The sequence below is a fragment of the Salmo salar genome, chromosome ssa03 (genome assembly GCF_905237065.1).
Source record: "Salmo salar chromosome ssa03, Ssal_v3.1, whole genome shotgun sequence".
NCBI classification, from domain to species: domain Eukaryota; kingdom Metazoa; phylum Chordata; class Actinopteri; order Salmoniformes; family Salmonidae; genus Salmo; species Salmo salar.
This window is the reverse complement of record NC_059444.1, coordinates 79,527,648-79,550,970: the sequence shown is the minus strand read 5'-3', so window position 1 is coordinate 79,550,970 and position 23,323 is coordinate 79,527,648. Positions and strand designations below refer to the sequence as shown.

The 23,323-nt window shown below is 44.9% G+C and overlaps 1 protein-coding gene across 2 annotated transcripts in view; it reads right to left on the bottom strand.

Annotated features, from left to right (window-relative positions):
• Positions 1 to 23,323, bottom strand: part of LOC106601832 (serine/threonine-protein kinase LMTK2) — a 72,572-nt gene that overhangs the window by 17,393 nt on the left and 31,856 nt on the right. Inside the window, exons 2-7 of one of the 2 annotated variants that reach the window (XM_045715546.1) lie at positions 16,512 to 16,645; positions 15,476 to 15,637; positions 12,210 to 12,266; positions 10,742 to 10,860; positions 10,233 to 10,320; positions 2,330 to 2,460 (exon numbers count right to left, since the gene is read on the bottom strand). In XM_045715546.1, the coding sequence (XP_045571502.1) occupies positions 2,330 to 2,460; positions 10,233 to 10,320; positions 10,742 to 10,860; positions 12,210 to 12,266; positions 15,476 to 15,637; positions 16,512 to 16,645 (691 nt within the window). Of the gene's footprint in view, positions 1 to 2,329; positions 2,461 to 10,232; positions 10,321 to 10,741; positions 10,861 to 12,209; positions 12,287 to 15,475; positions 15,638 to 16,511; positions 16,646 to 23,323 lie in introns of both variants that reach the window. The other variant, XM_045715545.1, reaches the window with a different exon arrangement.

Below are 23,323 nucleotides of genomic sequence, written 5' to 3'. Positions count from 1 at the left end.
TTAACACCTTTCTCGGTAAACCGTAGACACTGTCGTGCGTGAAAAGCCCAGGAGGCCAGCTGTTTCTGAGGTACTGGAACCGACACGGCTGGCACCGACGATCTTACCACGCTCAAAGTCACTTAGAATGGGCGAAACTAGTGACCTAATATTTAATCGAGCAATAACTGAATGCCTTGATGCCGGTCTGTCTGCTTTATATAGCAAGCCACAGCCACTATTTTTGGGGTGGTGTACCTAATAAACAGTCCAGAGTATATTTTCATGCCTATGACAGGGTGACATAATATCCCAGTGACAAAAAATGGAATAATTACATTTTCCTCACCCTAATATGATTAAATGCAATGCCTCAGGTGATTAAGGACCCCTTCAACCTGCCTCTAAATCCAACCAACCCCCACAGACCCAGGTCAGGGCAGGGCCAGACAAAGACTGGACTCTTGAGTGGCTTTAGACCCAAAACACATTTGGACTTATAGCTTGCATCACTAGAGGAAACCTCATCCAGTTGCTTCTGTTCCACCCCTAGTAACAAAATCACTGATGCTGGAGCTTTTCCCCACTCACTCATACAGCACCAGGATATTGTTCCCAGGGAAGAACTCACAGGTGGGCACAGAGTGGCAGTGTGGACAGGGGAGGACGATAAAGGGGGACTGGGCTGTCTGAGTGGACAGATGGTATCTCATTCAGACTGGGACCCTCATGGAGGGAGAGGCTCTGGTTTCCCCTTGGCCCAAGAAACATTTCACCACCAATCCGTTCCAAGAGCGTCTCTTTTACCCCGTCTATCCGTGGACATCGCTGACACTAGTGGTCTGTGCTCGTACACCCCGGGAGCTACTGTCAGGCCCACTGAAACATTGGCAAGATAAATGGAGAGATATTTTAAACCTCTTCTGTCCTGGCTGTTCCCTGCTGTTGGCGAACGCAGTGCATTACAGTACTACTGGAGGATCAGGGAGAGAGAATCAGATTCAAAGTCTTATCCCTACAAGGCGAATGGCGTGGGGGCAGTTTGGTGCAGACACTTCAGCAGATTCTTCACCTCTGACAGAAAATCGATATAGCTCAGAGACCTAGCGAGTTAAAAACAAAGACATTACATCAACAAAAAGGAGATCAACTGATTCTGCTCATTTTTTTCAAGTCAAGTGAAACTATCAGATTCAGTAAAATTACCAAATTAATTCAAATACGTGCTGGAAGCTACGGTTGTCACACTGGTTGAAAAACTGGGGAACACAGTTCCCTCTCCTCTACTGCCCCATATGCTATTTCTCCCCAGGGTTATTATGTAATGTCAGTCAGAGTGATTCTCCTGGACTGCCATGACAGCTCGCTATCTTATCGCTGTGGCCGCCCCATCACAATAACATGCTGGGCTCAGACCACAGACCCTAAGCCTTGGCTATAGTTTCAGTTCACACCACTGCCACCGTCCCAGAAGGCTTTATGGCACCGTGCTAGCCACAGCCCCTTGCCGGGTACTTTGTGGGCGGGGCATCCAGTGAGGACACCTTGGTAGTAAATCAACTTCGCAACCCAACCAAAAGAAAAGCGCTGCACAATTTTTTTTTACGACTGTCATTACAACCCTGTTAACGGTGGAATCTCGTACTTGGGCTCCTTTTGAGTTTTAACACAGGATAATAAATGGCCTACATGAGGCTATCCATTTACACACAAACAGCAGAATCATCATATCCCTCTGACAGGCTGATAGTTGACACTGTGGCAATGCGTGGGAGCTGGGTAATTGGAGCCCTTTGGGTTTATTCTGAGCATGCAAAACAGAGCATGTGGATGCGCTGAGCGGAGCCAACATGTCCTGCACTGCCGGGTAAAAAGTTAAACGAAACAGGCCCTTGCAGCACTCTCCTTTTTGGAGAGGCCCAGTGTCCCTGTTCAGGATTGGCCCAGTGTCCCTGTTTAGGATTGGCCCAGTGTCCCTGTTTAGGATTGGCCCAGTGTCCCTGTTTAGGATTGGCCCAGTGTCCCTGTTTAGGATTGGCCCAGTGTTGGCTTGGGAGTAGGAGTACGTATCCATAAGAGCAAGTTGCCATGAGGGAGGCCAAAACCACAGATTTAATTTGATAGAGACAGACTTGTAATTGTGACACATTAATATCAGTTGTATATGATACTATCGTAACTCAACATTTTTAAGTTGGAAGATGTAAAAACAGACAGTAGTACTTAAAATGTTTGATGAAGTCTTAATTCCTGAAACGTGACTGTCGTTTGACATCTGAAGGCTGTGCCCTTAGCTAAAGCCATGTCTAGTGACTGACTGGTGTAAACAGAGCCGGAACAGAAGTGCTACCTGTGCAGGAAGTTGTGTTTGTGGAGGTGGGTGACGCCAGCAGCGACTTCACAGGCCATCTTCTGCAGCTGCAGCAGCTCAGCATTTCGGAACACCCAATCCTGCTGAGACAGGTAGCTCCGGAGGTCCCCCTGAAATGGAGACAAGCACATGATAACATCTGTGTACTAGTTTCAATGCCAAAAACAGCATTCACTTAGTCCTTATTTTAATATAAAATGTCACACAGAAACAACATCTTGAAGCTCCTGTAATATGGACTTGAGTGACTGAAGGTGCATTGTAAGCAGTCATCCACACAGGGGTAGTAGACTCCCTCACACTGCATAGCTCTCTCCAGCCCAGCAGGGTTTTACTGCTGATGGGGGAGTGGAACCAAATAAGGGCCCAGCTGTTTATTACACCTAGGTCTATATGCTGTGTCACGGCAATTTTAAAATACAAAAATCAGGCCAGTGGGGTGGAGCGACTCTTGCCGGATGGCCAGGTCACGTTTCTGGGCACACAGTCAAAAGCTCTGTTTGGGAGAGGAGGTGAACGGGGTAGGCCAGGGGTGAGTGAGAACAACGAGTCCCACAGTCTGGGGAAATAGGTCGAGGGGGGCAAATTTAATTCCCACCCCTCAGATGTTGGGGAGGGCAGCTGAGGCTGATGCCAGAATGTAACCAACCAGAGACCTCTGATTGTAGTGGTAGAAACAGTCACTATGTGGGTTAGGCTGAGGTCCATAGACGGGGGTGGCATAAGTGCAAGGCAATCTGTCAGTTTAGATCAGTAACGTTGAGATAATATCCAGGATAATGAGTCTGAGTTGATGGATTCACTGACAAGGCTCCTCCTGAGGTAATAGGGGCTTGCCTCGTACTATTGTGTCAACAGTGGCTGTGGTTCACACCCTGCACGCAGCTTACAAAGCTCTGAGAACTGCCATGAAAGGCTTGAATTCTCAACTACATCTCTCAACAAAGTGCAGCCTCCTTTTAAGACAAAACCTTCACAACAAATTAGTAAGATCTTTACCATTAAAATAAAAAGTATTGTGAAAAACAAACGACGGAAAGAACATTCTGAGCAAAGACCACAATAGACAATGCCACACCCGTATTTTGACGCTGCACCACTAATCCAGGATGGCATTTCACTGATGGGGGCATTATAATGTATCATGTCAAAGGACTTCAGCATCACGCACCCCCTCTGGTAATCTCTCTGCTACTTTGTCATGTATCCTACAAATATGAGGAACAGTAGAGGCCCCAATATGGAGCCCTGTGGAACACCACATGATATCCCTCTAGCCCCCAGGCAGTCCTTCACCAGGATCCATTCTGATAGGTCCCTTAAACAAAGCCAGTCAGATCAACTGGGTCCTTGACAAGGATATGATCTACTCCAACAGGTCCTTCTATACACAGCCAGGCAGTGAAAAGGGCTGCAGGCCCAGGTAGGTATGGGGCCCAGAGGGATCAGGTCCACCACGGTGGGGGAGCTCTGGAGAAGGTGACCGCTGTGTCACCAGGAGAAAAGAGGATTCCTGTGGAATGTGGTAGTGAAAACACAGCCACTCTGCGGGGTCATACAATATACAGGCAGCTTTCGGTAAAACTGTCAATCCACATGACTCAAGGTAATGGATCTGCCGTGTTTACTCAGAGGTCTCTGTGCCCTTACTGACTACAAGCAGCTTAGACCAGTCCTGCTGACGGAACCACCATAACTCTTGTTTCTAACCGACACGGCCGAGCTGCTTTTCCCTAACACCAGCTATAAAACAACCTGCTCCGAGAAAAGACTATTCATAGAAGAATAACTATTTTGAACCATAAAAGACCTATAATAAATCTATGGCTCATAGAAGATTTATATTAAATCTATGGCTCATAGAAGATTTATATTAAATCTATGGCTCATAGAAGACCTATATTAAACCTATGGTAAGTGATATGTTCTGATCAGTGACGAGTACAGTAGTCTACTCAAGAGTTCCACTGTCCCAATTTTCTTGTAGTGTCCGGCACAATCACCTTAAAATAGTTGCTTGACCACTTACTGAAAGAGTAAGCGCTCGACCGAGTGAAAAATTAAATCAGAATTTGTCTCCGGTCAAGATACCTTGGACATCATAAAGTGTAATTGATGTTCTCACGTGCACACTAGAAGTAACATTTGTATGTTTCGTCTGTCATGAGACTAATAAAAAAACATAAAAAGGAGATGCTATTGATGTGTAAACAACAACGCCAACAACCATTCTGACTGTCGTCTACTGAAAATGTACACACTTTACTGAGAAGGAAACTCTAACCGGAGGTGCTTTGACCACTGTCAATGTGAAAACAAACCACTGTATTGTCCTATAAATGGAAAGGCTGACTGTGTATGTTACCGTGGGAGTCTTGTTCTGCCTTCCTGACAAATGTCCTGTCCTGATGGGTGGAAAGGACAGCCTGTGTCCTCTCCACACTCCTATTCTCAATGTAAAGAATCAAATGGAACGGTGTGTCCTCATATCACATTACATTTAGTTAACGACTTAATGAGTTATTAGTGCAGAGTGGAATTACTAACGAGACAAGTCATTGTAGTCAATAGAACCTAATGAGAACAATTAAACAAATATGAATTACACCACAGCAAACTAATTAGGAAGAGAGGTTGTGAGTTAATCATTGTAAGAGTAAAAAGTGATTCCTGGTCAGGCCATGTGTTCCGGAAAAACTCTAGGCCCTGATCATGGTTAATGTCTGACAGGTCTTCAACATAAAGCATGCTTCTCTCTGGGGCCCTTCGGCAAACATAGCCCTGTGGTCTGTTCAACGGCCACTAGAGGCCCACAACCACTGCTCCTAAACCCCAGTCCGGCTAGGGCAGGTGGCTGGACTATACTGAAGACCATAAGGGAGGCCCCTGCAGGAGAGACTGTCACTCACTCACGCAGCAACTGGCAATCTGTGGGGCACTGCTCCAGTTGCACACCACGATGGAGTGATATTTGGGTGTCCGAAATGCAGTGAGTCTGGAGTCAGTAAGGGTTATGGCTGATCCAGGGCAGTTTACTGTTACATGTACAGAGGTGTGGGGCATTAACTGTGCCAATTGATGAGGGCTCATAAAAGTCCCTATGGGTTTTACTATAATATCGTATAGTAAATTAATGAATACCTTCCGTGCAAATGTCTTTCACGGAATTGTGAGAGCTTGTCAGTCATTTAGAATTGAATGAAGAAGTGCTTGTTTATAGCATCCATTGCATGAGATACAGTGAGGTATGAAATGATTGACACGCTTGATAAAGATGAGCCAAAATGACTAAAATTCTATATTGTTCGCTCCAAAACATTGGGAAATTATATTATTTTATGCTAATATAAATTGCTCAGAAAAATATATTTAGTTTAACAAGTAATTTTTCTCTCAAAAAGATAGGGGTGTCAATAAATTTGACCCGTTTTCAATACCTCACCTTGCGAGGATAACGCCAATGGGCCTTTCTCTAAAATGTTTTAAGAGTTGGACAACACATTGGTAGGGATCTTAGACCATTCCTCCAAAGGCTGTGCTTGGGGGCAGTGTCTTGCTGGAAGATTCACTTGCGGACAAGTTTCAGCCTCATGGCAGAGGCAACCAGGTTTTTGGCAAAAATATCCTGGTACTGGGTAAAGTTCATGATGCCGTTGGGTGTTGACCTTAACAAGGACCCCCAGGACCAGTGGAAGCAAAATTGCCCCATAAGATTAACGTCCACCATCATAATTTACAGTAGGCAGTGTTTCCGCTGCAACCATTTAGCTGCGGCACTGCAAAGTCATTGCCGCTACACTAAAAAAATATAGCATCTTTCTGCCAAGGCGCACTTTGAAGATGCTATAACAGTCCACACTAACTTTTCCTCTGCAAAAACAATGAGTAATGACTAGAAAAACCAGACAGCCCCACAGTAGAATATTTGATATATTTCCTTAGTCCGTTTGTTGTTGTGTTTTTTGCGAGATAAATATTCCTTTCAGGGTGCATTCAAGTTGCCAGTGTTATAGGAAGGGACAAGCAGCCAATTCTTAATGCAAAACAGCAGTTTTAAAGGCATTTGTTAAAAAGAGCTTTCCATTCCTACTTTATTTCTTATCTCCAAAATGTGTGTGAACTGCAGCATTGTAAACCCAGAGTTTTAGCAGCGGCATGGTTAAGAACATTAGCACGCCACAAGTCACTGTGAGTGCATAGGGGAGTGTGGGGCAGAATGTAACAGGTCAATTGTAGAGTAACTTGGGGTAAAACACCACCCTACCGGAATATTTTCTTTTTGTAGTGACTTAAATTCTGATGAGACCGATTACATTTTTTGCTGAGCAAGAGTAGTGGCCACCAGGGATAGCGTTGGGGGGTAAATGGTGACATGACATGGCTTCTGTAAGAAGTGCAGGCAGGGGGTGTTTTATCCCATGTGGCGTATGACCTCAAGTTACCCTAACTGGTAGGCAGGCCTACATAATATTCAGTGTTTATGCACGTTTTTGGAACATCAAATTCATCAATATGATACTAACTAATTAAAAGATCACATTTGGGATCTAACTAATGATTAGATCAATAGGATAAATGCAGATAAGCAACCCCAAGATTCAGACTATTTATAGCCACTATGCTGTTTTCAGTTGGCCTACAGGTGACGATGCTTATTGCTAATAGCGTTCCTAAAAATATGGACCATGCATAGGCTATATTCACAATGGTCCAATATGTTAAAAAAAAATAATTAAACAAATAATTTTAACAGTATGTTATTAGGCTCATTATATTTTAGACAGCATGAGCATTATTTAATTTTTCATTCATTTGCAGTAGAAAGTCCCCAGAACTGAGCTCCTCTATCTTTCAATATAAAAATTCTCTGGGGGGACCCCCTCCGCAACTTTTCCCCCCAGAGCTCCCTTTTCATGTCATCCAACAAATGTAAACGCCTGGAGTTTGCTAAATGGCATTGGTACTTGGATTGTTTGGTGCTTTGGTCAGATGACATGAAAATAGAGCTCTTTGGCCACGCACACCAGTGGTGGGTTTGGCGTTGAAATGAGAATGTATGAGCAGAAAAGAACCCCATACCTACTGTAAAATATGGTGGTGGATCTTTGATGTAATGGGGTTATTTTGCTTCCACTGGGGCCCTTGTTAAGGTCAACGGCATAATGAACACTACCCAGTACCAGAATATTTTTGCCCAAAATCTGGTTGCCTCTGTCAGGAGGCTGAAACTTGGCTGCAAGTGGATCTCTCAGCAACACAATAACCCCAAGCACACATTAAAATACACAAAGAAATTGTTAACTGGCAACAAAATCAACATTTTGCAATGGCCATCTCAGTCTCCAGACTTGAAACTACTATAAAACTTATGGTTCGATAAAGGATATCAAGGATCTGGAAAGATTCTGTAGGGAGGAATGGTCTAAGATCCCTGCCAATGTCTTCTCCAACTCATAAAACATTTTAGAAAAATGCTCAGTGCCATTATGCTAGCAAGGTGAGGTATTGAAATGTGTGTAAATCATTTTGACCACAATCTTTGATATTTGAGTTTAATATTTTTTTTTACTTTACTTTTTCCATACAAATATCATGACACCTAAATAATTTAATAAAAAAGGTGCCAAACACCCCACCCATACCTTCCGGATGGTGAGTGACAAAATAAGAAGTCCTCAAAGCTCCTCCATAGACCAGATGCAACAACTGTTGCAGAGACATCAGAGCTGACCTACCTCATCAAGTTAACACCTCCGGCCAAGATGACCCGCTCAGTTACAACGTCCACTCACACCCTCCTCTCCAGCCTGAAGTTGTTTAACGACCACAATAACATTAAGTCATTAGCCCAACCCCATCTCCGTCCTCTGGATGTCGATTAAGAAAGCCCCTTCCTACAACCAGTTAGAGGCCTCTGCTATAGTAGCGGCCAGTCAGTCACAAGGCACAGTACCAGGCAGAGAGAGAGCGCTCTGTCAGAGATATGGGGGGAATCCCTCCTCCCTTTAGAGGCTAGATCTGGGTTAGGGTCTAATTTATAGAGGCTAGATCTGGGTTAGAGTCTAATTTATAGAGGCTAGATCTGGGTTAGGGTCTAATTTATAGAGGCTAGATCTGGGTTAGGTTCTAATTTATAGAGGCTAGATCTGGGTTAGAGTCTAATTTATAGAGGCTAGATCTGGGTTAGGGTCTAATTTATAGAGGCTAGATCTGGGTTAGGGTCTAATTTATAGAGGCTAGATCTGGGTTAGGGTCTAATTTATAGAGGCTAGATCTGGGTTAGAGTCTAATTTATAGAGGCTAGATCTGGGTTAGGGTCTAATTTATAGAGGCTAGATCTGGGTTAGGGTCTAATTTATAGAGGCTAGATCTGGGTTAGGGTCTAATTTATAGAGGCTAGATCTGGGTTAGGGTCTAATTTATAGAGGCTAGATCTGGGTTAGAGTCTAATTTATAGAGGCTAGATCTGGGTTAGGGTCTAATTTATAGAGGCTAGATCTGGGTTAGGGTCTAATTTATAGAGGCTAGATCTGGGTTAGGGTCTAATTTATAGAGGCTAGATCTGGGTTAGGGTCTAATTTATAGAGGCTAGATCTGGGTTAGGGTCTAATTTATAGAGGCTAGATCTGAGTTAGTGTCACTTGAGGGCTCCCACGTGTGCACACACACACACACACACAAAGGCTGACACACACACAGTAAAACCATCTATGCAAACAAACACGAAGCCCAACAGTAAACACATTCAAGACAAACACACACACACTATATCAAACACACACACACACACACACACACACACACACACACACACACACACTATATCAAACACACACACACACACACACACACTATATCAAACACACACACACACACTATATCAAACACACACACACACACACTATATCAAACACACACACACACACACACACACTATATCAAACACACACACAGGCACCCTCCCACGCCTCACTTACACACGCGTAACACACACTAAACCGAGGGCTGATGCCATTGCGGGTAACAGCATTTCAGATGCACTGAAAAATGAGCTCTGGCCGAACTGAATCAGAACATACCATCCACATGCCTGACTTACAGCCAGCCTGTCACCCCGAAACACAGAAATAAATACCTCAAACTCCCAGCTAATCCTTAAAGACAGGCAGGAACTAATCAACAGGGTAATGTTATATTCTACCAAGACTGAACTTTGACGCGCGCACACAGCACGAGTTCACAAAAAGCACTATTAGGACCAACATATTGCCGTGTGGAGAGAAAACACACAAACACAGCAGGATGTGGGGTAAATGGAGCCTGTTTGCTGGTTGAGGGAGGGAATGTGAGCTGAGACGGGTCCCTGATGAAACCTGCTGCTATGCAGCTCTCTGGTCCTGGGCAGGCACAGGGGCAAGAAGGGCCCAGAATAGATCAAGAAAAACACTAGATAAATCAGGCCATGATGGACAGCATTGACGGAGTGCGGCTCCCCAATAACCCAAGACGGATAGGCAAGCTAATTTAAGATGCACGGCTAAACGAGGGGGGGCTTGTAAGGCCAGGTGATTGGGAGACTAAATGATGTCTACTTATTGGATGGCGTTGGAACTGGAGTCTAAGCTGCCCACAAGCAGAGCTTACCACAGTCAGACCGACAGGATGGTCTAATTACTCCCTTCCACTCTGATCATGAGTTCGGAAAAATGCCCGGCATGTTGACATATCATTTGGTGGCAGCTGTGGGATCCATCCAAAACATGTTCTGATGTTTTGACTTTTAAAAGGGTTCACTGATAAACTATAATAGGTACTGTATATTGACTCATACGATCATAAATGATAGTAAACTCTGGGTTGCACAGTAAATGAGGACACTCACCAGCTCGCAGTACTCAAAGACCAGCAGGAAGGGGATAGCCTCCACACACTGGCCCAGACACTGTAGAATGTTAGGGTGCACCAGAACTCTATGAAGAGAAACACCGGTTAAGACAATCTACTGTAGTCTAGATCACTGATGTGAATACTGGAGGACTACAGCCCTCTTCCAGTCCCATTCTGTTACTAAAGACTAGTGAAATAAGAACACTCTGCAGTGTCCAAGTTAGAAGGCAGAGGGTGCTGCTCCACTAGGAGAAGTGAGGTGTAGCTGTCATTATAATACCTTAGTTACTTTATTCAAGTACTGAAAGATCTGTTATTTAGATTCTTGCCATAACGCATTTTCTAAATTAATCTGGTGTGTTCCATTTAGCCTATTGTTGGAACTGGGTCTTTGGAAAAATTGTCCTGAAAACCTGAAAATGACCCTGATATTGCCATGACAATATAATAAATGGCCAAAATGCCCCTTTTCAGCCTCTCCCAGCAGACATGCCAGTAGCTCACCTGTAAGGGTCTCCGTGCTGCAGGAAGTCATTCTGCTCCATGGCACTTGCGTTAGCCTTCAGCTCCTTGACCACCACCTTGGCCCCACCCGGGTCTGTGTAGATCTCACTGAGGAGGACCTGGACACACACACACACACAGGTTAGAGTGCGGGGAAGGAAACGCACAGAAAGCATGGGTGATGTCTGTTATGGGTCGAGCCAAAACACTGGTAGTTTGTAGAAAGGCAGGAAGCCAGCTCTTTCTGAAAACAAGGGCAGGATGGTGGGGATGTAGCTAGAGGATGGGGATGTAGCTAGAGGATGGGGATGTAGCTAGAGGATGAGGGGGGGTGTAGCTAGAGGATGAGGGGGGGGATGTAGCTAGAGGATGAGGGGGGATGTAGCTAGAGGATGAGGGGGGGGATGTAGCTAGAGGATGAGGGGGGGATGTAGCTAGAGGATGAGGGGGGGATGTAGCTAGAGGATGGGGGGTGTAGCTAGAGGATGAGGGGGGATGTAGCTAGAGGATGAGGGGGGGGATGTAGCTAGAGGATGGGGGGTGTAGCTAGAGGATGGGGGGTGTAGCTAGAGGATGAGGGGGGGATGTAGCTAGAGGAGGGGGGTGTAGCTACGGGATTGGGGGGTAGCTACGGGATTGGGGGGGTAGCTACGGGATTGGGGGGAGCTACGGGATTGGGGGGGAGCTACGGGATTGGGGGGAGCTACGGGATTGGGGGGGAGCTACGGGATTGGGGGGGAGCTACGGGATTGGGGGGAGCTACGGGATTGGGGGGAGCTACGGGATTGGGGGGTAGCTACGGGATTGGGGGGGTAGCTACGGGATTGGGGGGTAGCTACGGGATTGGGGGGGTAGCTACGGGATTGGGGGGGTAGCTACGGGATTGGGGGGGTAGCTACGGGATGGGGGGTAGCTACGGGATTGGGGGGTAGCTACGGGATTGGGGGGTAGCTACGGGATTGGGGGGGTAGCTACGGGATTGGGGGGTAGCTACGGGATTGGGGGGTAGCTACGGGATTGGGGGGTAGCTACGGGATTGGGGGGTAGCTACGGGATTGGGGGGGGTAGCTACGGGATTGGGGGGGGTAGCTACGGGATTGGGGGGGTAGCTACGGGATTGGGGGGGGTAGCTACGGGATGGGTCAAGGCCAGGGGAGCCATGGAGAGACAGCAGAGGAATCACAACATAGAACACTGCCAGGTGGTGAAGGACCAGAGGCTGAGGGGCTACTCTGCTCATATTTACCATGTTATATCATTAAGGATGAGCTTCAACTGTGACTAAGTGAGCAGTTGTCTGCTTTTGTTATTACGTACACCAAAATTCAACCCCGGGTGAAATACTCGCTCCCTCTCAAACACACTGTACAGGCTACTGGAGACAAATGACTAAAGCGTCTGGAGTAGGGTTGGAATTTTGGGAAAGGTAACAGAATTTTGCGGCCTTGGTCAGGAAGAAAATTCTTACCTTGCCAAACCAGCCGTTCCCAATCTCCTGGATGTAGCTGAGACTGTGACGGACCACCTGAGAGCCAGTGGAACCCACTGCGGTGGCCAAAACCCCCCCCCAAAAAACAGAGTTAGTGTGTGTGATCTGCAGGTATGTCGTAATACACAGCATTCTGGTCCCAGATCTGTTTGTTGTTTCTATTTTTATTTATTTAACTAGGCTGTTGCATGAAATCAAATGTTCATCTGTATGGTTTTTCCTCTCTGAAGAGATGCAGCCAGGGCATGAATTCAATCAATACAGAATACTGGAGCTACTGTGTTATCTAAACACAGTAGCAGGATTCTATTCAGATCAGATGCTCAGGCCAGGATATGTTCTGGCTGTATTTACTCATGGCAAAACAACAGCAGTGTTACACATTATGGATTCCCAGGAAAAAGGTACAGGAGAGTTTAAACAAAAGCTTCATACATAAAGATGTTAATCTAGTCCCTTCCCATATGAAGCCTGAGCATGTAAACTGTGGCTAACCTTTGACCTTACACAGGGCCCCATATGGAACTAGTACAGAAGGAAATATCCAAGGGTCAGTATTTCTGTCACATGCCACTGAATCTACTTAGAAATGTCTTACAGTACATGAGGAAAACAGCCCGCAGATGTGGCTTCACTAAGCCAAGTTAGCCAACAGAAGTTATGCAGGGGTTGCCCACACAATCAGGTCAACAAACATTATTGAGGGGACTTAATTAACATCAAAAGTATTCAGAGCTCTAAAGTAAAACTAATTTGGTCGCATATGCGAAAAACAATTTTTTGAGCGGTCAGATGTTATTTTGGGAGCACTGTGCAACTAGGAAAAGATCTCCCAGATAATAATTGTTGTAGCCTAACGATAAGGCTTCGCTGTACCGTTGTTTCCGAGTGCCCTAGAGAAAACAATCTGATTTGATACTGTCATGGTTGCACCATTACTACAGCAAAAAAACTGCTTGCTTGTAGCCCAACCAGGTCAAAAGATTTGACCGATATTACCGCCTAAACATTTCTATCTTCCTATAGCGGGGGACCACATTTCACATTCAAATCATGCCATTATAAAACTATTAACTAACCATTTAACTAACCACCGTTTATACTTTGTTCAGTCATGTCACCTCATTGGCTAGCTAGCTAACAACCTGGTAACTTTTTTTATTTAACTAGACAAGTCAGTTAAGAACAAATTCTTATTTACAATGACGGCCTACCCCGGCCAAACCCGAACGACGCTGGGCCAATTGTGCGCCACCCTATGGGACTCCCAATCACGGCCAGATGTGATACAGCCTGGATTCGAACCAGGGACTGTAGTGACGCCTCTTTCACTGAGATGCAGTGCCTTAGACCGCTGCGTCACTCGGGAGCCCTACCAGTATATCCAAACATTTTGTGGCACAGAAAGAAAGGAAAAGGGATAGCTTCTTCAGGAGATCAATGATCATACCAATGAATGAATGACAGATCTCTTGCATGTCATCATCGCAAATGGGACATTTTTAGAGATAGTGTACAATTTAATGTACTGGTTTTACACAAGGTAGAAAAAACGAATATTCCACAAATGACTTTGTAATTTCAATGAGAGGTATTCATCAACACTTTAGCTTTTATAATAAACTCATGTCTTTACAGTGTAGGCTGTAAATACAAGCTGTATCTCAATCAATTTTTTTTTTTAAATCTTATTTTCTGGTGCTCCTAAATTTAATGTGGTGCTTCCTAACATTTTTCAGTTGAGAGGACCACTGCTACCAATAAAAAAAATGTTAATTTAGAGCCCGAATGTATTACGGACCAGGAAGTAGAATATAAACTCTAGGCCTATATGCACCTCAGACAGATTTGGCCCTATCCTGTCTTCATATGAATCAGTGGGGGTACTCTTAGAGACTAAAATAATCTGGCTAAGCATTTGAGTAAATCCTTTACAATAGTACATGATAAAATTACAAGGATTTGACCTACTCCCCAGACATAAACAGCATTTGTACGATAATGCAGTCATGTTTTTGCATCAGTTGTGGACCTAATCTTGATCTTAGCGGGCTGAACATTTTCTTTTTCAAAGGGCCCCTATGATAATCAGCCTGGCACTCCTTTAAATGGAGTGATCACATCTAGCCATCAAATTAAGTCACAAATCCATAATAAGTACAAAGACATAAGCCCTGGCCCTATGCAATGAACCAAAAGCAAATTATTCGCTCACACAACATCGTGTGTGCCTGATACAACAGCATCCGGGAGTGTTTGGAGACTAGCACCTGTCCACTACCCAAGGGGGAGCTACTGAGAATGTAGCACAGCCTTGTTATGCAATGACTGACTGGCACAGCTCAAAGGCTATCACACTGCATACGAGAAACAGAGAAAAGACTCCTACTTAGAGAATTACATAAATACTGAACGGCTGATGGAGGCCATAACAAAGTTTAGCTTTTATGGCTACTTCAAAGGAGCATGTGACGACGTTTACAGACTATAAACCTACTATAATGTCACTGGCTGGAAGCAGGGCTGACATACTGCTTCAGTAGAACCAGAGGTCTTGGTCATGTGTGGAGAGAGTAGTAAACCCAGGGATATAGGCTGCCAGATAATTAGATGTGTTGTTGCCTCTAGGCAGTGCATGACAGTGTCCCAATTAAAGTATAAAAAAAGCAGGCAGGTTGGCATTTATTGAGATGACTCATGTACTCGAGGCAGCTCCGCAGGGTGGTCACTAGCTTGCACAGCCACAAAGTCATAAAATGTTATTAACCCTAACCACACAGCAAACCTTATGCCTAACCGTAACCTTAAATTACAACCAAAAAGCACATTTTTGTTTTTATTCATTTTTACTCTGCGTCTGGTTCATCTAGCGGAAACTGCTCTACTCTGCCTCAAGGACAAGACTCATCCCAATCAACCTGTAAAAAGCAGAGGAGAAAGTCCAAAGGGAATGATGACGGTATCAACTCCAGCTGACTGATACAGTATACCTGCTGGGTCACATTCATTCCGGCACGCGACAGAAAACATTTGAAGACGTTTCGCAACGGGAAATAAAAAGGTTGCATTTCTTATGTGCATTTCCAGGAAGTCCCTTCCTGTTTCAGTCGGTTTTGTGCCTAATAAACACAACCCTGGATACTGTATGCCAAGTTATGGCAAAGGGTCAGGATAAAAAAAAAATGTGGTCCTATGTGTAGTGTGCTGGTAGGACTATGCATCTAAGGAAAGTAAGGGTGTCTGACCCCTGACCTGAGATGCGGGGGGGGTGTCTCCAGGTGGGGGGGTCCAGGCAGGGCCACAGGGGGCACTGCCAGGGTGTACACCTCAGCAGGGGACTGCATGGAGGGGGTGTCTTCAGCTGGAGGGGTGAAGTCAATCTCATCCTCAAAATTGTCCTCAAACTCCTGAAAAACACAATAGTACAACGGTGTTCACCAAACACAGGGATCCCACTTCTGACACCAGTGTACATTATAACTGTATGTGTGTTACATATGGATGAGGCAGAGCGAGATGAGTCAAATTAACATGTTTAATCCTTGAACTTGACCAAAACAGAATGATCATATTAGCATTTATTTGCACATCATGTTCAAATCATCTAAGTGACCGTAACATTTATTTGAGATACTTTTGGATTACTTGGACATGATGTGAGAAACATGCTAATATCAGTCCCATGACTTCAATGGGATTTGGATTTGTGCCACAAATGCTAAAACGTTAGCATTTGCAAACAGTGCCAGGGAAACTAAACCAAAGCATGGATTTACTTTGTCATACATTGACCATAGACTGCTTAGGAAACCAATGTCCTTTTTTAATTTGGGTGAACTATCCCTTTAACTCATTACATTAATCATAGCCAATATCTCAAAGCAAGGGTTCTAAAATCCTGGGTCATGGCAGGTAGCCTAGTGGTTAGAGCGTTGGACCAGTAACCGAAAGGTTGCTGGATCGAATCCCCGAGCTGACAAGGTAAAAATCTGTCGTTCTGAACCAAACAAGGCAGTTAACCCACTGTTCCCCGGTAGGCCATTATTGTAAATAAGAATTTGTTCTTAACTGACTTGCCTAGTTAAATAAAGGTTCAATTTAAAAAATAATAATAATTAAATGGCCTACAAAGTACTGCAAGACAGGTCTGTGTAAATTAGGCCACCAAACAATACCATGACTTTATTTAGCTTCCCTTTGGAGCAAATTAGATATGCACAGAATGTCCCGACAGTGACTTAAGCCTACTACATGTTGTTGTCAGGTGCCTGAGAGTCTCACCTTGAAATTGACCTCCCGCTCCTTGCAGCAAGTCACACAGTTCACCAGCAGGGTCACCAGGGCCAGCAGGGCAGTCAGTGACACAACCACAGAGAGGTGTAGAGAGACAGACGGCTGGCCATCTGCAGTCTCCCCTGAAAACAGACAGGTCAAAGAATATTAGTTCTGCCATACAGCGATGTGCTGAGCAGCTCAAAAGTTCAAGCTGTATCAAGAACAAGTATTGTACATGCCACTGGGACAGTGAACAGTGTTATGCAGCGCTGCAAGCACAGATATGCCTATTTGATAGGCTGGTGTTCCTCGCCAGTAATGGACATGAACAAAAAAAGCTAAATATACATTCAATTGTGATGACTGGTATTCATATAGGCCTAGGTGTTTCCTTATGATGATCATATCCTGTTTCTGGTGTCACGTTCTACATCTCAGAGGCCAGAACAAGCTGAGGCTTGAGAGGTCCATTTCTCTTTTACCATTTCATTGCCATCTTGAACCCTCCCCCACTCACACTCCTTCCCATTAGTACATCAACTGGCTGACAGGGTCCACACAGGGCAGTAAAACGTGTTGGATGCTGGAGATGCTGGGCCAGCAGTTCAGATGTCAAGTGTGCTGACAAGATCCTCTCTCCACCCCCTCACCATTCTGTCACCACAGCCCTATCAACAGAGGCTGGACTGACTGACCCCATCACCACCACCATCCTCCTCCTCCCAAAAAGACATGTTTACACAGCAAACCACTCACAATCGACTACGGACACTCCAACTCATTCATCCCCGCTACACTTCATCTAGGCCTGATACAGATCTGCACTATCATATAAGAAGTGTTTACAATCTCAGTAACCAGTACCACACCAGCATGATAGTTAAAAGTTAAATTTAAAAAATGATTTAAATGTAAATGTTTTTAAATGTAACCTTTATTTAACTAGGCAAGTCAATTAATAACAAATTCTTATTTACAATGGAGGGCCTACCCGGGACAAACCCGGACGATGCTGGGCCAATTGTGCGCCGCCCTATGGGACTCCCAATCACAGTGGGATGTGATACCGACTGGATTCGAACCAGGGACTGTAGTGACGCCTCTAGCACTGAGATGCAGTGCCATAGACAGCTGCGCCACTCGAGAGCCCAGATACAGGCCTAGATATAGGCTAATGATCCTATGTCAGTAATCTGATTCTCCACACATTCTATCTGGAACACAGGCTACCCTCTGACTGACTGACTTCTGCCCCAGCCCTGTGTCAGATACTCCTGTATGTCAATATCCTGAAGTGGCTTCATCATCACCTACCTGTCATGATGATATAGCACTATATACACAGGACAGGTGAAAGCAATATGGAGGATGCCTACTGGGTATTTTACCTTCACCGCTCCGGTCCTTTTACATCAGTAGATTGAGGAAATTAGATGAGGAAGGGAACATAAAGAGTCCACTTTTGACAATGGATAGCCTATGCACTTAGTTTAGGTAGGATTGTCATAGTTCTGTGTTTAACTACACACTACTATTTTAAATGAAGTGAGCCCTAGAGCTTTAATAAGCCAGAGGAAATAGCCTGGGAGAGCTGGCCAACAGAAACCCTAGTAGTATCACTGTGGTCAAACAACTGGTGCTGCCGTACACAGAGCACTCAATCAGGCCAGTCAGACTCATCAGTGCAGCACCTTGGGGAGCATTAGATATGATTCAATGTGTCAGCCATAATTTTAGGTTCACTTCACCGCGCTGCAACTGATACTCCAGTAGGCTTAGCTATAGGCTACCAGCACTAACAGCAGCCAGTCTCCGTGGAAACCAATACATATCATCTATCGGAATTACAACCAAATAAGACTAGCCTACTAAAATAAGTGATTTCCAAGATAGGCCTAACCCACATCTACTGAATGTCTTATGTTGGCAGAGAGTGTGGTTGTAGTAGTCGGAGCAGTAGAGCATTTCCACGTAAAGGACCCATGAGCACCAACATGTGAAGTTCTTAGGAGAATGTGAAATTGGGTGTCAAATGAAAGCTAAGAGTCTATATTTCTGACATATTAAGGCATATATAAATGTTTGAACCATTTTCCATCCCAAAAATTTGCAAAGGCTTTGATTTCTGGTCAAGCAGATTGAAAATGGGTCTTAGACAACATATACGAGAAGTCTTAAAAAAGGTAATAGAAATACAACATAATCATTAAAGACCCCTGCCAACTAATATTAACACATATTTAGTTTCCTTCTGTAAGTTTAAGAAACATTGCCATGTAATTTTGTTACACAAAATCTCTCTCTCTCTCTCTCTCTCTCTCTCTCTCTCTCTCTCTCTCTCTCTCTCTCTCTCTCTCTCTCTCTCTCTCTCTCTCTCTCTCTCTCTCTCTCTCTCTCTCTCTCTCTCTCTCTCTCTCTCTCTCTCTCTCTCTCTCTCTCTCTCTCTCTCTCTCTCTCTCTCTCTCTCTCTCTCTCTCTCTCTCTCTCTCTCTCTCTCTCTCTCTCTCTCTCTCTCTCTCTCTCTCTCTCTCTCTCTCTCTCTCTCTCTCTCTCTCTCTCTCTCTCTCTCTCTCTCTCTCAAAGTTTGCAGAAGTAACAAGGTAAACCTACCAATTAGTTAGTGTTTTACTTATATCAAGTTTGTTTATTCATTATTAAGTTATTACAATTCCTAATTCTGGTACCAAATCGGTAACGTAAATATCAGTAATTGAATTGGCTACAATGGGAAATCATAGTAGTCACAAACCAGTTGGGTCACCTGCTGCTGTCCTCCCTTCCACTGGTATACTGTTATGTTCAGCTCATAGGGTCACCTGCTACTGTCCTCCCTTCCACTGGTATACTGTTATGTTCAGCTCATAGGGTCACCTGCTACTGTCCTCCCTTCCACTGGTATACTGTTATGTTCAGCTCATAGGGTCACCTGCTACTGTCCTCCCTTCCACTGGTATACTGTTATGTTCAGCTCATAGGGTCACCTGCTACTGTCCTCCCTTCCACTGGTGTACTGTTATGTTCAGCTCATAGGGTCACCTGCTACTGTCCTCCCTTCCACTGGTATACTGTTATGTTCAGCTCATAGGGTCACCTGCTACTGTCCTCCCTTCCACTGGTATACTTTTATGTTCAGCTCATAGGGTCACCTGCTACTGTCCTCCCTTCCACTGGTATACTGTTATGTTCAGCTCATAGGGTCTCCTGCTACTGTCCTCCCTTCCACTGGTATACTGTTATGTTCAGCTCATAGGGTCACCTGCTACTGTCCTCCCTTCCACTGGTATACTGTTATGTTCAGCTCATAGAGTCACCTGCTACTGTCCTCCCTTCCACTGGTGTACTGTTATGTTCAGCTCATAGGGTCACCTGCTACTGTCCTCCCTTCCACTGGTATACTGTTATGTTCAGCTCATAGGGTCACCTGCTACTGTCCTCCCTTCCACTGGTATACTGTTATGTTCAGCTCATAGGGTCACCTGCTACTGTCCTCCCTTCCACTGGTATACTGTTATGTTCAGCTCATAGGGTCACCTGCTACTGTCCTCCCTTCCACTGGTATACTGTTATGTTCAGCTCATAGGGTCACCTGCTACTGCCCTCCCTTCCACTGGTATACTGTTATGTTCAGCTCATAGGGTCACCTGCTACTGTCCTCCCTTCCACTGGTATACTGTTATGTTCAGCTCATAGGGTCACCTGCTACTGTCCTCCCTTCCACTGGTATACTGTTATGTTCAGCTCATAGGGTCACCTGCTACTGTCCTCCCTTCCACTGGTGTACTGTTATGTTCAGCTCATAGGGTCACCTGCTACTGTCCTCCCTTCCACTGGTATACTGTTATGTTCAGCTCATAGAGTCACCTGCTACTGTCCTCCCTTCCACTGGTATACTGTTATGTTCAGCTCATAGGGTCACCTGCTACTGTCCTCCCTTCCACTGGTATACTGTTATGTTCAGCTCATAGAGTCACCTGCTACTGTCCTCCCTTCCACTGGTATACTGTTATGTTCAGCTCATAGGGTCACCTGCTACTGTCCTCCTTTCCACTGGTATACTGTTATGTTCAGCTCATAGGGTCACCTGCTACTGTCCTCCCTTCCACTGGTATACTGTTATGTTCAGCTCATAGGGTCACCTGCTACTGTCCTCCCTTCCACTGGTATACTGTTATGTTCAGCTCATAGGGTCACCTGCTACTGTCCTCCCTTCCACTGGTATACTGTTATGTTCAGCTCATAGGGTCACCTGCTACTGTCCTCCCTTCCACTGGTATACTGTTATGTTCAGCTCATAGGGTCACCTGCTACTGTCCTCCCTTCCACTGGTATACTGTTATGTTCAGCTCATAGGGTCTCCTGCTACTGTCCTCCCTTCCACTGGTATACTGTTATGTTCAGCTCATAGAGTCACCTGCTACTGTCCTCCCTTCCACTGGTATACTGTTATGTTCAGCTCATAGGGTCACCTGCTACTGTCCTCCCTTCCACTGTATACTGTTATGTTCAGCTCATAGAGTTACCTGCTACTGTCCTCCCTTCCACTGGTATACTGTTATGTTCAGCTCATAGAGTCACCTGCTACTGTCCTCCCTTCCACTGGTATACTGTTATGTTCAGCTCATAGGGTCACCTGCTACTGTCCTCCCTTCCACTGGTATACTGTTATGTTCAGCTCATAGGGTCACCTGCTACTGTCCTCCCTTCCACTGGTATACTGTTATGTTCAGCTCATAGGGTCACCTGCTACTGTCCTCCCTTCCACTGGTATACTGTTATGTTCAGCTCATAGGGTCACCTGCTACTGTCCTCCCTTCCACTGGTATACTGTTATGTTCAGCTCATAGAGTCACCTGCTACTGTCCTCCCTTCCACTGGTATACTGTTATGTTCAGCTCATAGAGTCACCTGCTACTGTCCTCCCTTCCACTGGTATACTGTTATGTTCAGCTCATAGGGTCACCTGCTACTGTCCTCCCTTCCACTGGTATACTGTTATGTTCAGCTCATAGGGTCACCTGCTACTGTCCTCCCTTCCACTGGTATACTGTTATGTTCAGCTCATAGGGTTACCTGCTACTGTCCTCCCTTCCACTGGTATACTGTTATGTTCAGCTCATAGGGTCACCTGCTACTGTCCTCCCTTCCACTGGTATACTGTTATGTTCAGCTCATAGGGTCACCTGCTACTGTCCTCCCTTCCACTGGTATACTGTTATGTTCAGCTCATAGGGTCACCTGCTACGGTCCTCCCTTCCACTGGTATACTGTTATGTTCAGCTCATAGGGTTACCTGCTACTGTCCTCCCTTCCACTGGTATACTGTTATGTTCAGCTCATAGGGTCACCTGCTACTGTCCTCCCTTCCACTGGTATACTGTTATGTTCAGCTCATAGGGTCACCTGCTACTGTCCTCCTTTCCACTGGTATACTGTTATGTTCAGCTCATAGGGTCACCTGCTACTGTCCTCCCTTCCACTGGTGTACTGTTATGTTCAGCTCATAGGGTCACCTGCTACTGTCCTCCCTTCCACTGGTATACTGTTATGTTCAGCTCATAGCAGTTCTGAAAACAGTCTGCACAACCGCTCACTCTACCGCTCTCTCACAGCTTTTACTGACATCTACCACCTACCCAGTTTCCATTTACTGTAACAAGCATCCTCACCCACTGAGCACCGACCGACACCGGATGTCCATGGACGTTGAAAAGTAGTTGAAATTTGGCCAGTTCGCCCTGACCGGACCAAATCTGAACCAATCATAGATTTACATTTACATTTTAGTCATTTAGCAGACGCTCTTATCCAGAGCGACTTACAGTAGTGAATGCATACATTTTTTCCCCCCCGTACTGGTCCCCCGTGGGAATTGAACCCACAACCCTGGCGTTGCAAACACCATGCTCTACCAACTGAGCCATACGGGCCAACTGAGCCACATAGATGTCTATGTTTTATAGGTTTGGACAGCACAGTAGAGAACAGTACTGCGCTAAAAACTCTACTGATCTCTACTGTGATGTCCAAACTTGTGAAACAGATGTCTGATTGGTTCAGATTTGGTCTGGATTAGAGGTCGCCCGATTATGATTTTTCAACGCCAGTACCGATTATTGGAGGACCAAAAAAAGCCGATACCGATTAAGTCGGTCGAATTTTTTGGGTTTATTTGTAATAATGACAATTACAACAATACTGAATGAACACTTATTTTAACTTAATATAATACATCAATAAAATCAATTAAGCCTCAAAATAATGAAACATGTTCAATTTGGTTTAAATAATGCAAAAACAAAGTGTTGGAGAAGAAAGTAAAAGTGCAATATGTGCCATGTAAGAAAGCTAACGTTTAAGTGCCTTGCTCAGAACATGGGAACATATGAAAGCTGGTGGTTCATTTTAACATGAGTCTTCAATATTCCCAGGTAAGAAGTTTTAGGTTGTAGTTATAGGAATTATAGGACTATTTCTCTCTTTACAATTTGTATTTCATATACCTTTGACTATTGGATGTTCTTATAGGCACTTTAGTATTGCCAGTGTAACAGTATAGCTTCCGTCCCTCTCCTCGCTCCTACCTGGGCTCGAACCAGGAACACATCGACAACAGCCACCCTCGAAGCAGCGTTACCCATGCAGAGCAAGGGGAACAACCACTCCCAAGTCTCATAGCGAGTGACGTTTGAAACGCTATTAGCGCGCACCCGCTAACTAGCTAGCCATTTCACATCGGTTACACCAGCCTAATCTTGGGAGTTGATAGGCTTGAAGTCATAAACAGCGCAATGCATTGCGAAAGATGCTGGCAAAACGCA